This window comes from Nycticebus coucang, chromosome 20 (assembly GCF_027406575.1).
Source record: "Nycticebus coucang isolate mNycCou1 chromosome 20, mNycCou1.pri, whole genome shotgun sequence".
Lineage (NCBI taxonomy): Eukaryota > Metazoa > Chordata > Mammalia > Primates > Lorisidae > Nycticebus > Nycticebus coucang.
Genome location: NC_069799.1, coordinates 30959526 through 30984069, shown reverse-complemented (window position 1 = coordinate 30984069; position 24544 = coordinate 30959526). Strand labels below are relative to the sequence as shown.

The 24544-nt window shown below is 41.4% G+C and overlaps 1 protein-coding gene across 1 annotated transcript; it reads left to right on the top strand.

Annotated features, from left to right (window-relative positions):
* Nucleotides 1-2352: 2352 nt before the first annotated feature.
* Nucleotides 2353-24055, top strand: LOC128572724 (putative zinc finger protein 730). The gene is made up of 4 exons (XM_053572788.1): nt 2353-2544; nt 10065-10212; nt 10960-11055; nt 20606-24055. The coding sequence occupies exons 1-4, from the start codon at nt 2542-2544 to the stop codon at nt 22507-22509; spliced, it is 2151 nt and encodes a 716-aa protein (XP_053428763.1). The 5' UTR covers nt 2353-2541; the 3' UTR covers nt 22510-24055.
* Nucleotides 24056-24544: the final 489 nt, after the last annotated feature.

Here is a 24544-nt window from a genome sequence, read left to right as displayed (position 1 = left end):
AGGCCCCTTCTTTCCTTTGAGACAATATTTCTCCCATCTTTGGGCTTGAGGAGAGATGATAGGGAGTAAAATGTTTCTTTATTTCTGACAACAAAATAGTATAGCTTTCACCAGTCATGTCTCTGAGGTTAGTAGAGTCAGAGCCCTTAGAGATGCACTGCAATGTGGCAGCAACTGGCCACATGGTGTTCTGAATTTAGCTGTGCTCTACACTTAGCACATAGAATGAATTTTAAAGTTATATAACAAAAGTAATTCATTAATTTTTTCAATGGTCAATTATGAGAACAAAACTATTTTTGGATATATTGGGTTAAGTAAACAATAGCAGTCAATTTAAACTATTTCTTTATCTTTTCTTTTCTTTCTTTTTTTTTTTTTTTTTTTGAGACAGACCTCAAGCTGTCACCCTGGGTAGAGTGCCTTGGCATCATAGCTCATAGCAACTTCCAACTCCTGGGCTCAAGCGATTCTCCTGCCTCAGCCTCCCAAGTAGCTGGGACTACGGTGCCAGCCACAATGCCCACCTATTTTTTGATTGCAGCCCTCATTGTTGTTGGGCGCCAGGGCTGGATTTGAACCTGCCAGCTCAGGTGTGTGTGGCTGGTGCCCTAGCCACTTGAGCCACAAGAGCCGAGCCTAACCTATTTCTTTATCTTTTCTTTTATGTGGCTTCTAGAAAATTCGAAAAGACAAACATGTCTCTCATTTTATTCATACTGGACAGGGTCCTTTAGAGGACTGCCTCCCCTTTCAAAGCTCAGGCTGCCTCATCATCAGACTAGAATTCAGAAAAATTAAACAGAATCTCAAACTTTAAAATAATTTTGCTTTTCACAAGACGGTGCTGAAGGCGAAGAAGAAAGCTCCTGCCCCCCCCCAAAGCCAAAGCCAAAGCCAAAGCCAAAGCAAAGGCATTGAAGGCCAAAAAGCAGTGCCAAAAGGCAACCACTGACACACAAAAAAGAATATTTGTACATCACCGACATTTTGGTGGCTGAAGACACTGTGGCTCCTCTGGAGGCAGCACAAATATCCTAGGAAGAGCTCCCCCAGTAGAAACAAGGTTGACCACTGTGCCATCATCAAGTTCTCCCTCACCGCTAAGTTCACTGTGAAGAAGAGAGAAGAAAACACCACACTTGTGTTCACTGTGGATGTCAAAGCGAACAAGCACCGGGTCAAACAGGCTGTGAAGAAGCTCTGTGACATTGCTGTGGTGAAGGTCAACACCCTGACCAGGCCTGATGAAGAGAAGAAGGCATATGTGCCACTGGCTCCTGATTATGATGCTTTGGATGTCGCCCACCAAATTGGGATCATCTATATCAGGTTCAGCTGGATAGTTCTAAATAAAGGATAGACTTAAAGTTCATGTGCAATTTATATAATTAACTATTTTAAATTAAAAATAAAATAGTAATTACATTTAAATTTAAATAGTAAAGTTTTAAGTTTAAATAGGAAAATATTTTAAATCGCACACAAATTTTATGTCCACCTTGTATATAACTTTCACCATAAAAAATACATATATAATTGTTAATACGTTGTTTCCATGAGTGGAAACCCTGTATTTACTGTGTGTATATATAAACACATATGTGTATGTATATAATTAAAATTGATAAATGGATATAATTTATATTAAGGATTAAATACAAATATCCCTCTGGCAGAGCTGTAACCCAGAGATAGCACAAAACTCTGCGTAAAAAGAGCTACAGAGTTCCTTAGCTAAAGCCCACGTTGTAGCTAAGCCCTTCACCTGGGAGGTGCATGGTGTACCCCTAAGTTGTGCCTGTGATTTAAGAGGTCATATGCCACCTCTTGCATGAAGCCTCATGCAATGCCCACCCCCCAACCGGAGACTAGAGGTAATTTCACCCTGTTCTGCACTGTCATGGCCTTTGCTTTTGTGACTCCCAACGTCTTTAATCTATTAGGTTACTGAGTGACTTATGTGCATGCTTTTAGCTAGACATCAATGTATATTGAAAACGCCTTCAAAGCAAACTCTAACTCCTATTGAAATAATAAGTGCCCAAGTCTAGCACAGAGTAAACACTAAGTAAGTAGTTTTTTATTCCTTTAGTCGAAATTTGTTTAACAGCTACTCTGTGGCAAGTATGGTGTCCCCGAATGTCAAGATGAATAAAGTCATTGTCCATGTCCTTAATTAAAAAAAAAAAAGTTGGGGGCTGTGGTGAAGAAATTGTTAGCGTTCTTGCCTCTTTCAGCCTCTTGTTGGACGGCATTCTTGTCACTCAAGGTTAGGGAGGTGGGGCCTGAGATCCTGTCCAATCAGGGATGCTCCAAAATGAACTGTTCAATCAGATGCATAGCCAGAAAGAAGACAACGTCTCGGGGAATCCAGAGCGGTATTGGTCTCTTTCCCTGGGCTCCGATCTGGGGTGCCCTCTTCATCTTTTGCCTGTTCTGGGGAATCCAGGTGTCTCTAGAGCCGCCTCTGTTATCCTGTGACCTGCAGGTGCCGGGAGATTTGTAGGGACGACACCGGGACATCCCGGAAGCTGGGAAATGGTGAGTACCGGAGACTGGGTGTCCTGAGAGGGGGCGGGGCGTGGTTGGGGCCAGAAGTGACTGTGGCGGAACCAGCAATTTCACTTCAGTTTTACAGTCTTCAGAGTGAAGTTTGCCACTGGCACGCTTGGCCCTCAGACCCTGTGAGGAAAAGGTGGAGTGGGGCAGGCAGCGGGGACTCTGTTTCTCAGGCACCTTCCTGGAGTCGACACCTGGACCACGGCCCACAGTGTGCCTGCAGCGCAGGTTGTTCCTCCCACGTGGTGACAATGGAAGGGTCCTCAGGAAGAATCCCAACTGCATGTGTGGGGCTTCTTCCTGGGAGGGGCTGTAGTCCATGGGACCCCCAATCCTCCCATTCTGTTAAAAATAAACTTAGGGTTGGGCACGGTGGGTCAAGCTGTTGCCAAACCAAAAGTGGCTCGGTTGCCTGTAATCCTAGTTAAACAACAGAGACAGGAAGTTGATTTCGTGAGAAGGCTTCATTGTCGAAAAGGCCAATTCTGGAGAGCAGCGAGAGTAATTTTTAAAAATGTTTTGTGTATGTAACACATTTTAAGAATTTGTATAGGGGATAATTTCCAAAGTATGTTAAAAATCTACTTATGTGAGTAACAGCATGTAGGCAAGTTAAAAATATGTACCAATCAAAAACCATCATCAAAAAATCATTAAACGTGCTATGAACGTGTTCTATAGTGCCTCATTACTGCCTTGGGTTTTTTTTCAAGTTTTTTTTTTTTTTTTTTATCTTCCCCATTTCTGGTTTGGCCTGTTTGACTGACTTACTGCTCCTATGCTTTCAAGTGCATTGTCAGTTCACAAATAGCTAAGAAAGGTTCTGGGGGTGTCTGTCTACCACATTCTCTCCTTTTATTACTTTATTTTATTTTATTTTTTGCACTTTTCTGCCGGGGCCAGGTTTGAACTTCCACCTCCTGTATATGGGGCCCTACTCCGTTCAGCCACAGGCGCAGCCCTCCCTATTTTTATTTATTTTCATGTCTATGGAATTGATTTCAAATGGACCCAATGCGAGGAGGAGGAGATAACCTGAGTGGAATGGTGAGAAATTAGAAAGAAAGACACAAAAGAAATATAGAAAACACACAGGAGGGTAGAGATAGGATGGGGTCGGAAGGTCTGTCTGCAGCCAGCACGGAACTGTGGAAGCAGCTTTTATAAAGTATCTTTAACGAGGTAAATATTAACATCTGGGGTAAGGATTAATGTTAAAGAGGAAAAGCTGTAATAAGGAAAGTATGTAGGAGCTATGTGACTTCTGGCAGTTGAAAAGAATGTTAATCTTGAGGAGAAGTGGCTGGGTGGTGAGGTGAGGGGTCGTTCCCTAAAGGCTTCCCCTGGCTGTGATGGGCCCTGGCCACCTCACAGCCCCTTCCCCACATTAATTGTTTTTTTTTTTTTTTTTTTTTTTTTAATTTTTTTTGTAGAGACAGAGTCTCCCTGTACCGCCCTCGGGTAGAGTGCCGAGGCGTCACACGGCTCACAGCAACCTCTAACTCTTGGGCTTACGCGATTCTCTTGCCTCAGCCTCCCGAGCAGCTGGGACTACAGGCGCACGCCACAACGCCCGGCTATTTTTTTGTTGCAGTTTGGCCGGGGCTGGGCCTGAACCCGCCACCCTCGGCATATGGGGCCGACGCCCTACTCACTGAGCCACAGGCGCCGCCCACCCCACATTAATTGTTATGATTAGTTAAACTCACATGGGTGCTGTGCCTTTAATTTTGTTTTTTGAAATTTGTGAAACAGCGGGTTTCACATACCATATGAATGGTATGCAATGTATTTTGTAACATAGTAAAAAGCTTGCAATGTATAACATAAGATTAACTGTAAAAGTTTGGATTTAGGTAATGTTGGGTTATTATGAGAATACTTTAGATAGGAAGTGTTGGATATTCTGAAAAATGTTATTTATTGTATTTTTTTTGACTATGTCCTGTATACACTTTAACTTATTTTTATTTTTAGAGACAGAGCCTCAAGATGTTGCCCTGGGTAGAGTGCTGTGGCATCATAGCTCACAGCAACCTCCAACACTTGGGCTTAGGCCATTCTCTTAACTTAGTCTCTAAAGTAGCTGGGACTACAGGTGCCTGCCACAATGCCGGCTTTTTTGGGGTGGGGGTGGGGGGTTGTAGTTGTCATTGTTGTTTTGTAGGCCCGGGATTTGAACTTGTCGGCTCTGGTGTATGTGCCGGTGCCTTAGCTGCTTAAGCTACAGGCGCTGAGCGTTGTTTTTTTTTTTTTTTTTTTTTTAATTAATTTATTTTTGCAGTTTTTGGCCGGGGTGGGTTTGAACCTGCCACTTTCTGTATATGGCCGGTGCCTCTCTCCTTTGAGCCACAGGCGCTGCCCCCAGCCCTTTTTTTTTGTTTTTGAGACAAAGTCACACTATGTCACCCTTGGTAGAGTGCCATGGCGTCACATTCACAACAACCTCAAACTCTTGTTCTTAAGCAATTCTTTTGCCTCAGCATCTGGAAGAGCCGGGACTACAGGCGACCGCAACAACCCCCAGCTATTTTTTGTTGCAGTTGACATTGTTACTGGTTTCGTAAGCCACCACCCTTGGTTTATGTGGCTGGCGCCATAACCACTGTGTTATGGGCGCCCGGCTCATTTCAACTTATTTTTAATGAGTTGGTAACTGTCAGATAAATTGAAGCAATATATATTTTGATGCTACGGCACTCTACCAAGGGCGACAGAGTGAGACCTCTGTCTCTAAAAATAAAAAATAAAAAAAAGGTCTTAAATTACTCAGCCTCTGGGCTTGACCTCTGCTTTTGCATAAAGATTTGGTCCTAAGATTTTGTTTCTTTTACATGCCAGTGGCTCAACCAATACTTGAACAAACTCTGTCCCTCTCATGGGTCCTGGATAGCTCCTGTCTTCTGATTATTTTCACTCCATAAACCCTCTTTCATGCTGTCTCTGTGGTGGCCATCAGTGTCTCCTGAAATTAGGTCCATGAGTTCAAGGAAGTGGCCCTAGACCTGTGTCATGTAAGAGCAGATGGAAATTAGAAATACTGGACGAGGGCGGTGCCTGTGGCTCAAGGAATAGGGCACTGGCCCCATATACCAGAGGTGGTGGGTTCAAACCTGGCCCCAGCCAAAAAAAAAAGAAAAGAAATACGGGACGAATACCCCAATTTGAATGTAAAGATTTTGCTGTCTTCCTTTTTCTTAAAGATTTTAATTTAGAAAATTTTGTATGTGTTTTTTTTTCTGCCTCTTTGAAATATAAGCACATACTTTTACCAGATAAATAATCTTCTTACCTCCTTTTCAAATTCAGGTCTATCTTTCTCCAGGGCCCAGGACTCATTGCTTTGAAATATAAATAGTCCAGGAGATAGCAACCCTTGTCAGAGTTCCTGTTGTGGTGCAGGACGTCCCCTTAGTGTTCGTCTGGCTCCTTGTTTGAAACTATCTTCCATCATGTAGACAAGTGAAGATTTTTCTGTCCTTTGAATATAGTCCAGTACAAACACAAAAGGCCTTTCCAAGTATAAGGTGAATTTAGGGTGAACTATATATAACCAATGGTGCTGTCAAGTCTTCTAAGTGAGGACTGTAATATGGTGACTTCATTGATCTTTACAATCTCTGAGATGAACATCACACTTTGTTTTAATTGTGTAATGTGGCAGTTGTTTTTCTGTCTACCATTTTGAAGGCTATTTTGGAGTTGGGAATAATTCTCTTTGTAATTATAAAGTATTTTTACATACCATCCAGAGTTACCACATATGATATAAACACAGAAGAGTCCCATGGAGTGTTACTCTAGGGGGCACTTTTCATCTCAGCCTACTTGTCACAGCTCACAATTGTACAGCAAAGTGCATGGTGTCCCAAACAATGAAGCCACAATGGTCCGTCTGCCTATTTTCATTATCTATTTTTGAGCAAGTATAGTACACAATGCTATAAAAAGTGCACCTACAGTCACAATACATAGGGAAAATGCAAAATTATAGCTCTATGTTACATCTTTATTTACAAAATAGTTGTTTAAAAATGTCACAAAACAGGCTGGGAGTGGTGGCTCACGCCTGTAATCTTAGCACTTGGGGAAGCAGAGGTGGGTGGATTGCTTGAGCTCATGAGTTTGAGACCACCCTGAACAAAAAATGAGATCCCATCTCTAGTAAAAATAGAAAAACTGAGGCAAGAGGATCACTTGAGCCCCAGTTGCAGGTTGCTGTGAGCTATGATGCCACAACACTCTATCCAGGGCAACAGCTTGAGTCTCTGTCTCAAAAATTTCACAAAACATTTACAAAGTATTCAGTATGGCTTGGCCACCTCTTTGTAAAATTGATATTATTAGATTTCCAACTGATCCAGAGAGTATGAGGCTACAAACTCAAACCACTTCATACACCCACTTCAAACCAGCATAATCTGAGGCAAACCCAAGGTTTACAAAATCATTTCTGAAACCAAACTCAACATACAGGAGTTGTTGGAAGAAAATGCAGTTTATTCAAAAGCAACATGGGGAGATGGCTGAATAATGTTGGGGGGAGTTCTGCAATCTTGGTCCTTTGGTTAATTGCTAAACACCCATTCCTGAAATTCTTAAACAAGTACATACATAGACATTGTAAAAAAAAGTGACTATTTGCTTCAAGATAGAGTAATTGCTGCTCTTGCAGGATCTCATACTTAGAAGGGCCCAGGATACGGAATACCTTGTGTGGGTAATAAAGCCTGGGAGGCAATACTTACCTGAGTGGTTCTCAGCCCAGGCTTCCAGGTAGGATTCCATGGCCAGTTTGAAGAAATGCCATCATCTGTGATTTCACCTTCCCACAGATTCTATTAGTCTGGATTGTGTCATCCACATAGTTTTAATTATTACCCCCATGTGATGCTAAGGTTAGGCCAGTGTCAAACATGAGAGTTTTAAAATGTGTTGAACCTTATGTCCCAAGGGAGGTCACAGGGCCTGCCCTGATTGTGCTTCACGGGGACAGGACAGCACCACCAACATTCCATTGCCATAGCCAAAATTGCTAGCAGGGAGGGCACCTGAGGGCAAAAAATATGAAAGTCACACTTTGGTCTTTATGTGGAAGCTCCTTGTTCCCGATTGTCTCCTGTAATAAAGAACAGGAAAGGGTAGAGATGTGTATATATTTCTTTTGCTTCAAGGTTTCTCAGCCTGTGGATGTGGTGGGAGCAGGTGAAGGGGTTGTGCTGATTCCTTTTAAGCCATATTATCAAGATGCAGGTGGAATATACATCCGGGTAATGTCACCTGAGAAGGAAATCAAGGGCAGGCAGGGAAAGAGGAAGAACCGGTTGCTTCTCAGCTAAATGTGTCCTAACACAGGGCTGTGACTGCCTTTTCTCCTGCAATGTCCTATGTTTCGAAGTTAGAAATCTTCTCTACTTGTGATGTTCCTGCCTAATGAGCTTGTTTCAAACACTCTTTTGGGGCGGCGCCTGTGGTTCAAGGAGTAGGGCGCCAGTCCCATATGCCGGAGGTGGCGGGTTCAAACCCAGCCCCGGCCAAAAATCACAAAAAACAACAACAACACTTTTTGCCCAGTGAAGAGGCTCTGAGAAATCCTTCTCCCCTCCGTATATAGCAGTGTCTTCTCTCCATCCAAATTCCCATATGCCCTGGATAATTTTCATCACAAATTTATGTTTATAAAAAATTATGTTCTGGGGCGGCGCCTGTGGCTCAGTGAGTAGGGCGCCGGCCCCATATGCCGAGGGTGGCGGGTTCAAACCCAGCCCCGGCCAAACTGCAACAAAAAAATAGCCGGGCGTCGTGGCGGGCGCCTGTAGTCCCAGCTGCTTGGGAGGCTGAGGCAAGAGAATCGCGTAAGCCCAAGAGTTAGAGGTTGCTGTGAGCCGTGTGACGCCACGGCACTCTACCCGAGGGCAGTACAGTGAGACTCTGTCTCTACAAAAAAAAAAAAAAAAATTATGTTCTGTAATTCTGCAAATGTTCCCTTGTGCCTATTTTAAATGGAAATAAGTATTACCCTGTATGGATGATGTTAGGTCATTGGATATTAGCAAAGCACGGGACTAAGTACTGTTCAGTTTCAGTGCAGAAGTCCCCTCAGTGCTGTGTAAAATAAGGTGACTCACATGCAATTTACAAAAGATGGCATGAACGGCCTAAAGAAACTCAAGGTTCTCAAAATCAGAATTATTAGAAAAGCCTTGCTTTCTCGGATGCTAAAGAAGAGTTTTTAAAGATAGCATTAGAGATTAGAAGATAGGGCAGATATCTGTACTTTCAGCATGTTTTTTTTGTGTGTGTGACAGTCTCAAGTGTCACCCTGGGTAGAGTGCCTTGGTGTCACAGCTCATACCAACCTCCAACTCTTGGGGTTAAGTGATTCTCTTGCCTCAGTCTCCCGAGTAGCTGGGCTGCAGGCGCCTGCAACAATGCCTGGCTAATTTTTGGTTGTAGTTGTCATTGTTTAGCAGACCTGGGCTGGATTTGAACCCACCCGCTCCGGTGTGTGTGGCTGGCAGTCTCACCGGTGAGCTACAGGAGCTCAGCCTGTACTTTCAACTTTGAAAAAAATTCTTTTAGTGGTTTTTTATCAGAATATGATTAAGTACTTTGGGGAGAGTATCAACTCATATGCACCTTGTGAAATTCTCTTTTTATACCTTGTTTGGAAAATAAAAGCTCTAATGGTTGTTTACTGGGTCAACATTCAACTGGGATAAATCCAGTCTCACTTGTGATAAAGTATTATCATGGGACAGAAATATTGGCATCCCTGTCGAGCTTGTTGGAAATTCAGAAATAAAGCCTCAACTAATATCTTCTGAATAAAAAACTGCATTTGAGGCTTGGCGCCCATAGCACAGTGGTTACTTGCCAGCCACACGCACCAAGGCTGGATGGTCCGTGCCCAGCTCAAGCCACCCAAACAACAGTGACAACTGCAAGAAGAAAATAGCCAGGCATTGTGGTGGGTGCCTGGAGTCACAGGTACTTGGGAAGCCGAGGCAAGAGAATTGCTGAAGCCTGAGAGGTGGAGGTTACTGTGAGCTGTGACGCCATTGCTCTCTACTGAGGGCGACATAGTGAGACTATGTCTCAAAAAACCCAGAAAAAACTGCATTTGACAAGATCTCCAGTTCCTGCTTGCACACGTTAAAATCTCAGAGCCTCCATTTACCTCACCATGATATTTTCACTTAAGAAATATGCACAGCTTATAGTGAATGATGTGAGTAGGCGCAAGAATCCACATGCCTGTATTGGTGGCCTTATTTTTGCATTGTAAAGCCAAAAAGCACAGCATCTACACCAGGGTTGTGGATATTATCCCATCGTCTTTTCTCAGTGTTAGACAGCACATGAGGGACTATCTCTCTGCTGTACTAATCACATAATACCATTCAGTCATGTAAGTCCAAAGAAGTTCTCACCCACACATTGATGTAAAAATGAAATTAAGTTTTCCCATGGCATCATGATAAATATTGTTTTTTTTTCAGATTTCTAGCTTTTTTTTTCAGGAACTGTTGACATTCAGAGATGTGTCTATAGAATTCTCTATGGATGAGTGGGACTGCCTGGACCCTGCTCAGCACAATTTGTATCGGGATGTCATGTTAGAGACCTACAGACACCTGGTCTTCCTTGGTGAGGATAACTTACATACACATTTCTTAACTGTACGCTAAGCATTTCAGATTGTTCTCTGTAGGTGGGTTTTGTGGAGATTATTCTTTGACCGCATTAGTTTCAGATTGTTGAGTATAAGGAAAACATAAGTTCTTGGTATAGAAAAGAGCATATTTCAGATGTTATCTTGGCATTAATCTTAGCCTTTCTTGAGCTGATAAATATCCTTCCCTACATTGATGGTAATTTCAAAAATGTAGAGGCTTAGAATTGTTGCCCATACCTTTTAGTCTAGTTTCCGGCACCAAATTTTATTTCCATAGTATGGGGTAGTGGAGCATTTAAAATGCTTTTAAAGGGCGGCGCCTGTGGCTCAGTCGGTAGGGCGCTGGCCCCATACACCGAGGGTGGCGGGTTCGGACCTGGCCCTGGCCAAACTGCAACCAAAAAATAGCTGGGCATTGTGGCGGGTGCCTGTAGTCCCAGCTATTCGGGAGGCTGAGGCAAGAGAATCGCTTAAGCCCAGGAGTTGGAGGTTGCTGTGAGCTGTGTGAGGCCATGACACTCTCTCTACAAAAAAAAAAAAAAATAAATAAATAAATAAAATGCTTTTAAAATATTGTAAAGTTTTTGTCAGAAACCTCTATTTTTAGATTATTCTTTTAGGATCTCTAAAATGTTGTGTTCTCTACTATAGAAAGGTTCTAGATTATTAACTGGTGAAGCCCAGTAGCGTCATGTTGTCTTTTTTTTCTAATGAAACAGGGCTTGCTGTCTCTAAGCCGGACCTCATCACCTGTCTGGAGCAAAGGAAAGAACCATGGAAGGTGAAGACTCGCCAGACAGTGGTCAAGCACCCTGGTAAGTTGGAGTGATTGAAGCAGATAACCCTGGTCAGAGGTCCAACGTTGAAGGAGTAAACCACACAATGCAATGTGATTAGGGAAGCTCAGCTTTATTGGAAATTATTTCTGGGAAGCCTGGGTTTCTTTCTCTTGTTACATAAAGACACCTCGTTTTTGTTTTCATTTTTTATGTTTATTTTCTCATTGAGACAAAGGCTCACTGTGTTGCCATCAGACCAGTGTGCCATGGCATCAGCCTAGCACAGAGCAATCTTAACCATCTTGGTTCAAGTGATTTTTCAGTCTCAGCCTCTCAAGTAGCTGGGAGTACAGTTTTCTCCAGAAGACCTGGCTACTATTTTTACTGTTTTTATTAGAATGAGAGTCTTGCTTTTGGTCAGGCTTGTGTCAAACTCAGAAACTCAAGCAATCCTCTCACCTTGGCCTCTCAGGTGTTGGGTTTACATGTGTGAGCTACCATGTCTCGCCCTATTCTTCTTTTTAATTTTTTAAAATTTGTTTGGAACAGAGTCTCATTTTGTCACCCTGGGTAGAGTTCCGTGGTGTCATAGCTCGCAACAACATCAAACTTTTGGGCTCAAAGAATCCTCTTCCATCAGCCTCCCAAAGTAGCTGGGACTACAGGTTCCTGCTACAATGATCGGGTAGTTTTTCTTTTTAAGAGATGTAATCTTGCTGTTGCTTGGACTGGACTCCTACTGGTTAAGCTCAAGCAATCCACCTGCCTTGCCCTTCCAGACTGCTAGGATTATAGCTGCCTGGCCTTTTCTTTTTAATTTTTAGAAGGAGTTTAGTTTTTGATGATGTTCTTTCTAGTTTATAGTGAAAAGAAAGAACTTTCTATGGCTTATCCAGGACTGCAAAATCTGCCTGCTGTTTGGTTGATTTTCAGAACATAAAAATATTTGCTCTTTTGGAGGATCTCTGAAACATTTTAAAAAATTTTTCTTTAGGCTCGGTGCCTATAGCTGAAGCGGCTAAGGAGCCAGTCACATACACCAGAGCTGGCGCATTCGAATCCAGCCCGGGCCTGCCAAACAACAATGGCAACTACAACCAAAAAATAGCTGGGTGTTTTGGTGGGCGCCTATAGTCCCAGCTACTTGGGATGCTATGGCAAAAGAATCACTTAAACCCAGGAGTTGGAGGTTGCTATGAGCTGTGATGCCATGACACTCTACCAGGACGACAGCTCGAGGCTCTGTCTCAAAAAAAATTTTTTTTTCTTTTTCTTTAAGCAGGCATGATGGCTCACTTCTATAGTCCTAGCACTCTTGGAGGATGAGGTGGGATGATCATCTGAGTTCAGGAGTATAAGACAAGCCTGAACAAGAGTGAGATCCTTTCACTACTAAAAATAAAAAACAATAACTAGGCAGTGTGGTGGTTGCCTATAGTCCCAGCTACTTGTGGGGCTGAGGCAGAAGGATGACTTCAACCTAGGAGTTTGAAGTTGCTGTGAGTTAGACTGATGCTATGGCATTTTAACCTGGGCAAGAGAATGAAAGTGTGCCTCTGAACAATTTCTTTTTTTCTTTAGCACAGTGGTTCTCAACCTTCCCAGTCTGGAAATTTATTTTCATTGTTAAAAAGGGGTCTGGACCCACAGGTTGAGAACTACTGCCTTAGCATACTATTTAAAATATGAGAGTGAGCAGTTAATACTAGTATTTGGGTCAGGCATCTCAGGACACTTCAAATGGATGGCATATGTCTTCTGCTTTATAGTTTTAGATTCAATGAAGGTTTCTAATAAGATTGTGCGAGAAGTATAGTCAGTAATTTTATTAGAGAATTTAAGATTCTCCCCAAAAAGGCTCGGCGCCTGTGGCTCAAGCGGCTAAGGCGCCAGCCACATACACCTGAGCTGGCAGGTTTGAATCCAGCCCAGGCCCGCCAAACAACAATGACAACTGCAACCAAAAAATAGCTAGGCGCTGTGGCCGGCACCTGTAGTCCCAGCTACTTGGGAGGTGGAGGCAGGAGAATCGCTTGAGCCCAGGAGTTGGAAGTTGCTATGAGCTTTTATGCCACAGCACTCTACCCAAGGCAAACGCTTGAGGCTCTGTCTAAAAAAAAGAATCTCCCCCAAATATAAAGAAAAAGCTCATGTAATTGAACTTCAACATTTTCTTTACATGAAGTGTGATAAATAGTTTAATTTGTTTATGCTCTAATTTCTCAACTTTATTTTATTTTATTTTATTTATTTGAGACAGAGTCTCAAGCTGTTGCCCTTGGTAGGGTGCGGTGGCATCATAATTCACAGCAACTTCCATCTCTTGGGCTTAAGGAATTTTTTTGCCTTAGCCTCCCAAGTAGCTGGGACTACAGGTGCCCGCCACATCAAAGGGCTATTTTTTGTTTGTAGTTGTCATTGTTGTTTGGCAGGCCTAGGCTGGATTTGAACCTGCCACCTTCGGTATTTGTGGCTGGTGCCTTAGCTGCTTGAGCTACAGGTGCCAAGCCCCAATTTTGCAACTTTAATATAGTTAAAGGTATCTACTCTATACATTTCTTACATATACTATGTCATTGGGGAGTTGCAGTATTCCAGAGTATGTATTAAATTCTCTCTTGTTACAAAATCACTCTTACAAATTTTTCTGAGACAGTTTCTCACTGTTATCACCCTGGGGTTGAGTTCAGAGGCATTGTAGATCCAGCAGCATCAAACTCTTGGGTACAAGTGATCCTCTCTTTTCAGCCTCCTCGGTAGGTGGGACTAGAGGCATCTGACACAGTGTCTGGGTAGTTTTTCTATTTTTAGTAGAGAAGGGGTCTTGATCTTTCTCAGGCTGGTCTCGAATGCCTGAGCTCAGGTGATCCACCTGCCTTGGCCTCCTAAAGTGATTAAGAGTAACAGGTATGGGCCACCATACCTGTCATAAATAACCCTTATTTTATAACTATTTCTTGCTTAGGTTATGCTTATCAGGACTGTATTATGCACACACACACAGAGAAACACGAGACCTTTGTAAGTTGACCACTCAAGGGATTGTAAAAATCTTGTCAACACACATAGGTGGTTAGCGTAAGGAACTTGGCCTAGTTGATACGTACTTGTGGTGCATGCCCAGTCTGTGTACATTAGGTGAACTTGGGGAGGTGGTCAATGTATATACTATATACAGACAGTATATAGCGTCTGTATATATACATATACACACAAATAGATATATAAACATATATACACACAGACAAAAATTGTCAAGGTCTTCAGGCCTGTCTCCTTTGTCATGAGTAAGTATCTCCCTTCAGGTCTCTGGATACGTGGGACCAGCCCCAGATCAACATCTCCCAGATTATGTTGGAGATGCCCACATAATCACTTCAGCATTCTCAGTGGGGCTTGGTGCCTGTTGCGCAGTGGTTATAGCACTGGCCACACACACTAAGGCTGGCGGGTTCGAACCCAGCCCAGGCCAGCTAAACAACAACTGCAACAAAAAAATAACCAGGCATTGTGGCAGCTGCCTGTAGTTCCAGCTACTTGGGAGATGGAGGCAAGAGAATCATTGAAGCCCAAGAGTTGGAGGTTACTGTGAGCTGTGACACCTTAGTACTCTATCTAGCACAACATAGTGAGACTCTGTCCCCACCCCTAAAAAAACAAACAAAATTCTCAGTGGGATTGAGTGTTCATTCTGAGTATTCATTCTGAATATGATGTATGATATTTCATTGTGATTTTGCTTTGCATTTCTTAAGTAGTTACTAATTTTGAGCACCCTTTCTAATGCTTGTTGGCTATTTATATATCTTCTTTGAGAAATGTGAGCTCAATCCTTTGTCACTTTTTCTTTCTTTTTTTTTTTAAGAGGTAGAGTCTCACTTTGTCACCCTTGGTAAAGTGCGTGGCATTACAGCTCACAGTAACCGCCAGCTCTTGGGCTTAGGCGATTCTCATACCTCAGCCTCCCGAGTAGCTGGGACTACAGGCATCTGCCACAACGCCTGGCTACTTTTTGTTGTTGTTGTTATTGCAGTTTAGCTGGGGCCAGGTTTGAACCCGCCACCCTCGGTATATGGGGCTGGCGCCTTACTCACTGAGACACAGGCGCCACCCTTTTTTTTTTTTTTACTGAGGCAGAGTCTCACTGTTACCCTTGGTAGAGTGCTGTGTCATTGTAGTTCAAAGCAACCTCAAACTCCTGGGATAAAGTGAATTCAGCCTCCAAAGTACCTGAGAGTACAGGCGCCTGCCACAATGTCCAGCTATTTTTTAGGAGGAGGTCTCTTGCTCACAAACTCTCCTGGCCTCAAGTAATCTTCCAGCGTCATCCTTCAAGAGTGCTAGGATTACAGCCCTGAGACAACATGCCCAGCCTTATTTTGCTACTTTTGACTAGAGAGTTCTGTCATGTTTGTTAGGTCTAAGTAATATACCATGTTCAAGTTCTCTGTTATCTAATTAATCTTTTTTCTAATCTTTCAATTGATTATTAAAAATGGTGTCTTATGTAAGGGTATATGCACACCTCCTGGGTGAGGGACACAACTATAAGTGGGACTTTGCCTAGCAAATGCAAACATGTAACCTAATTTTTTAATTTTTTTTTTTTTTGAGACAGAATCTCAAGTTATTGACCTGGGTAGAGTGCCATGATGTCTTAGATCACAGCAACCTCTAACTCTTGGGCTCAAGTGATTCTTTTGCCTTAGTTATTCTGTTTTGTTTTTGTTTTTGAGACAGAGTCCCAAGCTGTCACCCTGGGTAGAGTGCTTTGGCATCACAGCTCACAGCAACCTCCAATTCCTGGGCTCAAGCCATTCTCCTGCCTCTGCCTCCCCATTAGCTGGGACTACAGGCACCTGCCACAACGCCTGGCTATTTTTTTGTTGCAGCCGTTATTGTTTTTTGGCAGACCCGGGCTAGATTTGAACCTGCCAAGTCAGGTGTATTTGGCTGGTACCTTACCTGCTTGAGCTATAGGCGCCAAGCCCAGTTATTCTATTTTTAGTAGAGATGGGGTTCTTGCTGAGCTCAGGCTGGTCTGGAATACATGAGCTCAAGCTATGCACTGTCCCAGAGTAGTATGATTATAGGCATGTGATCTAATTGTTTGTAAACTCATATTGATCTGAAATTTTAAAAAAGAGAAAACAAAAACAAAAACAAAAAAAAACTAGGGTCTAAAATTAAAAATGACAACACTGCTGTTTCTTCCTTGCTTTTGCCGTGATTTATTTCTTATGTTTGGAATCAATGATGTTATATGTAATATACCAAAATGTGGTTTGTGAGTATATGTAATAGATAATGAGGATTCTTTGTAAAGGGGCCTATTCTATTACTACATTTTTCTCTTGGCTGTTTAGGCCACAAGTGTATATTGTCCGATATAATTATAGCTACTTCACCCACTTTGAGTTACTATTTGCTTGGCATACAGATTTTTTGTGTTTTTACTTTTACCCTATTTGAGTCCATAAAGCTATAAGGAGTTTTCTCTAGACCTAATATTATAGAAACTCATTTAATGTAAGTCTATTCAGCCATATCATCTTTTTAGATTATTGAGTTACTTACATTAAATATAAATGAGTTAAAGTTCCTTTTACTTTATTCTAGATATTTTCTCTTCATTTCTTCTCTTGTGCCTTCATTTCTGTTTTATTGCTTTTTGTAATTAGTCTGATTGCTTTCTTAGTTTACTTCACACGAATTCTATAGATATTTTCTTTCTGAACACCTTGAAGAATGGAAATTATAAAAAGTTCTTAAAGATATAACAATATTAATATTATTCAGACTCACATCAAGCTAACTTCAATTGAATGCAAAAATTATAACTCTTTATATTCCTTATTTTGTTATTCTATGTTTTTTGTTTAGTTTAGTTTTGTTTTTTGTCAGAGTCTCACTCTGTGTCCCTGAATAGAGTGCTATGGCATTGTCATAGCTCACAGCAACCTCAAACTCTTGGATTCAAGAGATCATCTTACTTCACTGTCTCCAATAGCTGGAAGTACAGGTGCCTGCCACAATGCCTGGCTAGTTTTTTTGTTTTGTTTTGTTTTTTGAGACAGAGTCTCACTTTTCTCACCTTCATTAGAGTGTCTGGTATTGCAGCTCACAGCAACCTACAACTCTTGGGCTGAAGTGATTCTCTTGCCTCAGACTCCCTAGTAGGTGGGACTATAGGTACTTGCCACAGCGCCTGGCTATTTCAGAGATGAGGTCTCTCTCTGGCTGAGGCTGGTGTGGAACCTGTGAGCTCAGGAAATTACCTGCCTTGACATCCCAAATGCTAGGATTATAGGTGTGAGACACCTCAACCAGCCTTTCTTTCAAATTACTGATGTCACCAATTTCATTTTGTTACATTGAACACCTGTACCATTAACAGAATTTTCACGTTAAGATTCTGTTTTTGTCTTTGAATATTAAAGCATGATTAAAAGCGCCTTCTGGGCTTGGCGCCCAGCTCAGTGGCTAGGTCATCAGCCACTTACACTGGAGCTGGCCGGTTTGAATCTAGCCCCGACCTGCCAAACAACAATGACAACTACAACCAAAACATAGCCTGGTGTTGTGGCAGGTGCCTTTAGTACCAGCTACTTGGGAAGCTGAGGCAGGAGAATCGCTTAAGCCAAAGAGTCTGAGGTCGCTGTGAGCTGTTATGCCATGGCACTCTACCCTCAGGGTGACAGCTTAAGACTCTGTCAAAAAAAAAAAAAATAGGATGGCATCTGTGGCTCAGTGGGTAGGGTGCTGGGTTCAAACCGGTCCTGGTCAAACTGCAATGAACAAATAGCCAGGCGTTGTGGCGGGTGCCTGTAGTCCCAGCTACTCGGGAGGCTGAGGCAAAGAGAATCACCTAACCCCAGGAATTGGAGGTTGCTGTGAATGGTGCAACACCACGGCACTCTACTGAGGGGAATAATGTGAGACTCTGTCTCTACAAAAAACAAATAATATTAAAAAAAATAAAAATAAAAGTACTTTCTGCCCTGTCATTATAATAATACAACATTTTACTTAAATGTACTTAGTTTTTTTTTTGAGATTTACTTATTTTTACCTAATTTAGCATTGATCTCAAGCATAATATCATTTCCAATGAAAGGGGCTTCCTTGGACATTTCTTCTTTGGCAGTTTTCAGCATTCATTTATCTTGGTAAATGTTTATTTTTTTCTTTATTTTTAAGAGATCTTTTGCTGGATACAGTGTATGTGTTTTGAAATTTTTGTTCTTTCAGCACTTTGACTATATCATCTAACTGTTTTTTGATATGAAAGGTGTGTGTTGAAAATTCCTCTAGTAATCTCAGAAGAGCATGCTTGGAGATGACACATCTGTTTCCTTTCCTGGCTTTCAGGATACTCTTGTGTGGCTTTCAAATCTTTGATCTTCATGTGTCTTTTTTGGGTCTCTTTGTGTTTCTCCTAGCTGAAGTCTGGTGAGCTTGATATTCTGAATTTTTTTTTTCTTACCTTTGAAAATTTCTCAGTCTTTTCCACTGTGTTCTTTAACTTAGGAATTTCTCTTTTTTTAAAGCTCATCTTTTTTGTTGATATCTCTATTTTTTTGACTTCGCATAGTTGTTTGTATCATTTCCATTTCACCCATTTACAATCATGATGATAAAACTCTTAGGTAATTTAGACATCTCTTTTTTTTTTTTTTTTTCAGTTTTTGTCTGGGGCTGAGTTTGAACCTGCCACCTCCGGCATATGGGGCCAGCGCTCTACTCCTTTGAGCCACAGGTGCCGCCCAGACATTTCTGTTTTTTATGGTTGGTTCTACATTATTTATTTTGTTTCTTTGGGTTATATCTCCCTATTATTTTTTACATGTTCTAATCTTTCATTGACTTGATGATACAAAAGTCACCTTTCTTTCTTTCTTTTGAGACAGTGTCTCATTTTGTTACCCTTAGTAGAGTGCTGTGGTGTCAGAGCTCACAGCAACCTCAAACTCTTGGGCTAACGGGTTTCTCTCACCTCAGCCTCCAAGGTAGCTGGGACTACAGGTGCCCACCACAATGCCTGACTATTTTTTTGTTGTAGTTGTCATTATTGTTAAGCTGGACCAGGCTGGGTTCTAACCCACCAGCCTCGGTGTCTGTGGCTGGCACCGTAACCACTGTGCTATGGGCACCGAGCCACATAAGGCACCTTTTACAAAATCCATAATGTGGCTTTACCGTACAAGACTCTGACACAAATCATACTAAAGACTTCAGTATACATTCTGAAATTGTTTTGCCTGTGAAATTGTGTGGCTATTTTCTAGCTGAAGCATTTCCCCCCCATTTTCTCTTAAGAGCTTGTAATCATTTGCTAGACCTGAATCTGTCTGTTGTCTCTCTGATGCTATAACAATGTTTTACCTCTGGTTTTGGCTCCCCTAGTCAGTTTTATAAAAACTGCACCACTCTCAGGCTGTGCCTGTGGCTCAAAGGAGTAGGATTCTGGCCACATATGCCAGAGGTGGCAGGTACAAACCCAGCCCAAGCCAAAAACTGCAAAAAAAGAAAAAGAAACAAGAAACTGCACCATTCTGTTCAGCACTTTCCCTCATGGAAGACACAACCTATCTTTAGAAAAGCCCTGAAAAGGGTGTGCCTGTGGCTCAGTGAGTAGGGCACCGGCCCCATATACCAAGGGTTGCGGGTTCAAACCCAGCCCCGGCTGAACTGCAACCAAAAAATAGCCGGGCGTTGTGGTGGGCGCCTGTAGTCCCAGCTGCTCAGGAGGCTGAGGCAGGAGAATCGCTGAAGCCCAAGAGATAAGGTTGCTGTGAGTCCTGTGACATCATGGCACTCTGCTAAAGGCAATAAGGTGAGACTCTGTCTCTATAAAAAAAAAAAGAAAGAAAGAAAGAAAGAAAAGCCCTGAAAAGCCCGTAGAGTTAATGCAGGTCTCTATTTTTCTTTTGAGGAAAAAATTTACTTTCATATGGACAATGCTATGTCTGTGGTCTATAAATAGAATGAACTTTTCTTCCCATATTTTGCACCTTTTGTCATTATCATTTTTTTCTTATTTGATTTTATATAGTTATATATTTTTGTGACAGAGTGTCTTTCACCATGGATAGAGTGCTGTGGTATTATAGTTCACAGCAACCTCAACCTCCTAGGCTCAAGAGATACTCTCGTTTCAGCTTCCTGTGTTGCTGGAGCGACTGGTGTCTGCCACTTGCCCCACTACTTTTTTCTATTTGTGGTATAAGCAGGGTTTCACTCTGGCTCACACTGCTCTCAGATGCCTGTGTTGAGGCAATCCACCCTCTCACTCTCCCACAGTCCTAGGTTTACAGACATTAACCACTATACCTGGCCTGTACATGCCTCTTCACATTGTGCTCACCTGGTGGGCTAAAAATTCTCACTTCATTTTTATAATCCCTAAAATGCAATATATATTTCTTACTTACATGTATTTTAAAAATTATTAGGGCATTTGTGCTGTCCTATGCCATGTTGCTACTTTGCTGGGCATAATTTTACAGGTAAAATTTGTGATGTATATTTATTCAATTGTGATGAAACTCAATGGCATAATTTTGTATTTTTAAATTTCTTTCAGTTATATCTAATCATTCTACCCAGAGCAATTCACAAGTGCTGGGCATGAATATTTTATTACCAGAGATAATCCTGAGAAGATATGAAAATGATAGCCCTGAGAATTTCAACTCAATAAAAGACTGGGATAGAGTGTGTGAGTATAAGCAGCAGAAAGTATGTTACAATGGACTAAACGAAAGTTTAACAGCTATGCATGGTAAAACCTACGAATGCAGTAAACGTTTCCAAGTTGTCAGAAAATTATCAAATGTAAATAGACATAAGATGACACATACTGGGGAAATAGCATTGGAATGTAATAAATATGGGAAAGCCTTACAACTATGCTCAAACATTGGTAAACATAAGATAATCCATTTTGTGGAAAAGCAGTACAAATGTAAAGAATGTTGCAAAGTCTTTAAATCTTGCTCAAGCTTGTCTAAGCACAAGGAACTTCATACTGGAGAGAAAATCTCCCATTGTGAGAATGATGACAAGTGTCTTAGCCACAGCTCAAGATGTTCGAACCACAAGACAATTTATAATGTACAGAAACCTTACAAATGTAAAGAATGTGATAAATCCCTTAACTGTTACTCATCCCTTTCTGTACATAAAAGAATTCTTTCTTGGGAAAAACCCTACGAATGTGAAGAATGTGGAAAAGCCTTTAACCAGTACGCATCTCTTTCCGTACATAAAAGAATTCATTCAGGAGAGAAACCCTACAAATGTGAAGAATGTGGAAAAGCCTTTATTGATTCCTCACACCTTTCTAGACATAAGAGAATTCATTCTGGAGAGAAACCGTACAAATGTGAAGAATGTGGCAAAGCCTTTTACCAGTACTCATACCTTTCTAGACATAAAAGAATTCATTCTGGAGAGAAACCCTACAAATGTGAAGAATGTGGAAAAGCCTTTAACGATTCCTCAACTTTTTCTGTGCATAAAAGAATTCACTCTGGAGAGAAACCCTACAAATGTGAAGAATGTGGCAAAGCCTTTAATCGGTACTCAAACTTTTCTGTACATAAAAGAATTCACTCTGGGGAGAAACCCTACAAATGCGAAGAATGTGGAAAAGCTTTTAACCAGTACTCACACTTTTCTGTACATAAAAGAATTCATTCTGGAGAGAAACCCTACAAATGTGAAGAATGTGGAAAAGCCTTTAACGATTCCTCAACTCTTTCTGTACATAAAAGAATTCATTCTGGAGAGAAACCCTACAAATGTGAAGAATGTGGCAAAGCCTTTAACCGGTACTCAAACTTTTCTGTACATAAAAGAATTCACTCTGGGGAGAAGCCCTACAAATGTGAAGAATGTGGAAAAGCTTTTAATCAATACTCAAACCTTTCTGTACATAAAAGAATTCATTCTGGAGAGAAACCCTACAAATGTGAAGAATGTGGAAAAGCCTTTAACTATTCCTCACACCTTTCTGTACATCAAAGAACTCATTCTGGAGAGAAACCCTACAAATGTAAAGAATGTGGAAAAGCTTTTAAAAATTCCTCAACCCTTTCTGTACATCAAAGAATTCATTCTGGAGAGAAACCTTACAAATGTGAAGAATGTGGAAAAGCCTTTAAGCAGTACTCACACATTTCTAGACATAAGAGAATTCATTCTGGAGAGAAACCCTACAAATGTGAAGAATGTGGTAAAGCCTTTAACCGGTATGCACACCTTTCTGTACATAAAAGAATTCATTCTAAAGAGAAACCCTACAAATGTGAAGAATGTGGAAAAGCCTTTAATGATTCCTCAACCCTTTCTGTACATAAAAGAATTCATTTTGGGGAGAAATCTTATGAAAGGGAACAATGTGGCAAATGCTTTAACCAGTACTCACGCCTTTCTGTACATAAAAAAAAAATTAATTCTGGAGAGAAACATTACAAATATGAATAGTGTAGCAAACCCTTAACTCAGAGTCTAACTCAGAAACATTACAAATATGAATAGTGTAGCAAACCCTTTAACTCAGAGTCTAACCAGCCTGTACATTAAAAGAAAATGAGATAACATGGAAACCCTAGAAATATGATGAATGTGGCAGTACCTTACTTGGTGTTCATAACTTAATGAAGCTTGTAGAAATTTACTCTGGAGAGAAATTCTACAACTGTGAACGGTGTGGCGATGCACTTAAGCAGAGCTCAAACTTTACTACACATAAGAAAATTCATATAGGAGAGAAATCTTATAAATGAGAATAACATGACAAATGTTTTAACTGATTCTTGGCCCTTAGTAAACATAAGAGAAATCATGTCAGAGAAAAATCACAATATGAAGGTGCATGGAAGCTTTATGGCAGAAATCACAGTTTTGTGTACACAGTAGAATTTGTGTTGAACAGAAAAGCTGTAAATGTGAGGAAGATGAGAAGTGTTTAACCTCTACTCAAACATTTCTCTATGAAATTTATGACAGAGAAAACCACTACAACTGTGAAGACAGTGTCAAATCCTATAACCAGGATTCACACATTTCAGTACAGAACAGAATTCATAGAGATACTCCACATATGTGAAGAATATGACAAGGTCTTTAAATATTTCTCATACTTTTGTAATCATAATTCATATGGAAGAAATTCTCTACAAATGTCAATGATGTCTTAAAGTTGTGTTTATCCTGTTTGGTAGGGCTAGAGAGAGACAGGGGCAGATGATTCTAGGGCATCCTTGTCCATACTGAGAAGGAACAAAATTACCAGACTGGGCTGCCAAGAAAGGAAAGCATATCAACAAGGCTTTCAATAACTGAACTGATGTTTGCTTGACAAAAATGACTCGCAGGTAGAGAGGCCCCAGGGTGGAGATATGGCCAAGGCCACTAAAAGGGGTCTTTGTAGCATGCATACAAGTAAGGTGACAGTAGCCTCAAGGGACCCATTTTCATAAACACAATAAAATCTTCACCACTTTTTTTTGAGAAAGAGTCTCACTTATTAACCCTCAGTAGGGTGCTGTGGCGTCACAGCTCACAGCAACCTCCAAATCCTTGGGCCCAGGTGATTCTGTTGCCCCAGCCTCCTTAGCAGCTGGGAGTACAATCACTTTTATCACAATTAACAAATACTATGACAACTTCTAGAAATTGATTTAGAGGGATAGAAATGGGAGGACTCTTCATTCGGGAATTTTTCCCCCTTTCCAGGAAAAATAGTAAATATATTACCCCCACTACCACTTAACATAGATTTGGAAAATTATCATGAAGGGGAAAAATCTCACTAACCCAGCGTTTCTCCACTTGATAAGGTAGATGTCTCCCTTCTCTGGAGTGTACTGTGCTTTAATAAACTTTGACCTTTTGCTCACTTGTACCTACTTGTTCTGCTCATTTGTTCCACTGTCTTGGTACCAGTAACTATGCTGTGTCACCTGGAACCAAAAACCAGGGATCACACACTTGACATCTGTTCCCCGTATGTGACATTTTAGTGCCAAAATCTGGGAGGAAAGTGTACATTTTCAGCAAGATAAGGTAATGGAACATTAGACCTTCTGAATTCACGCTGCCTGATGCACAGTACTTATTACACTTACAGCTCTCACTCTCTTTGCTTTCCAGGTAATATAGCTCCTTACCTACCCCTGCTCCATTTCTTTCTTTTTTCATCTCCACAATGCACATCCTGCCCCAGTTGGGCCTGATATTCAAAAGCATACAAAGGGGCCTCTGGCTCCACAAGCAGAACATTAAACCAGATTTTTAAGGTCTTGATAAGGAGAATTGGGATAAAAGACAGCAAGAGAAAGCTAGGCCAGCATCAGTCCCCAAGAGCTGAAGGAAGCTTTGGAAATGGTTGGTACCACTAGGGAAGAAGGTTGTCAGGAACAGAGTTACTCTAGGGTCAGGCAAGAAGCCACCAGGCCAGAGCCCTTCCCCCACCATGACTATAGGTTCCTGGAGTCAGGAATGGCTCAGGAAGCAG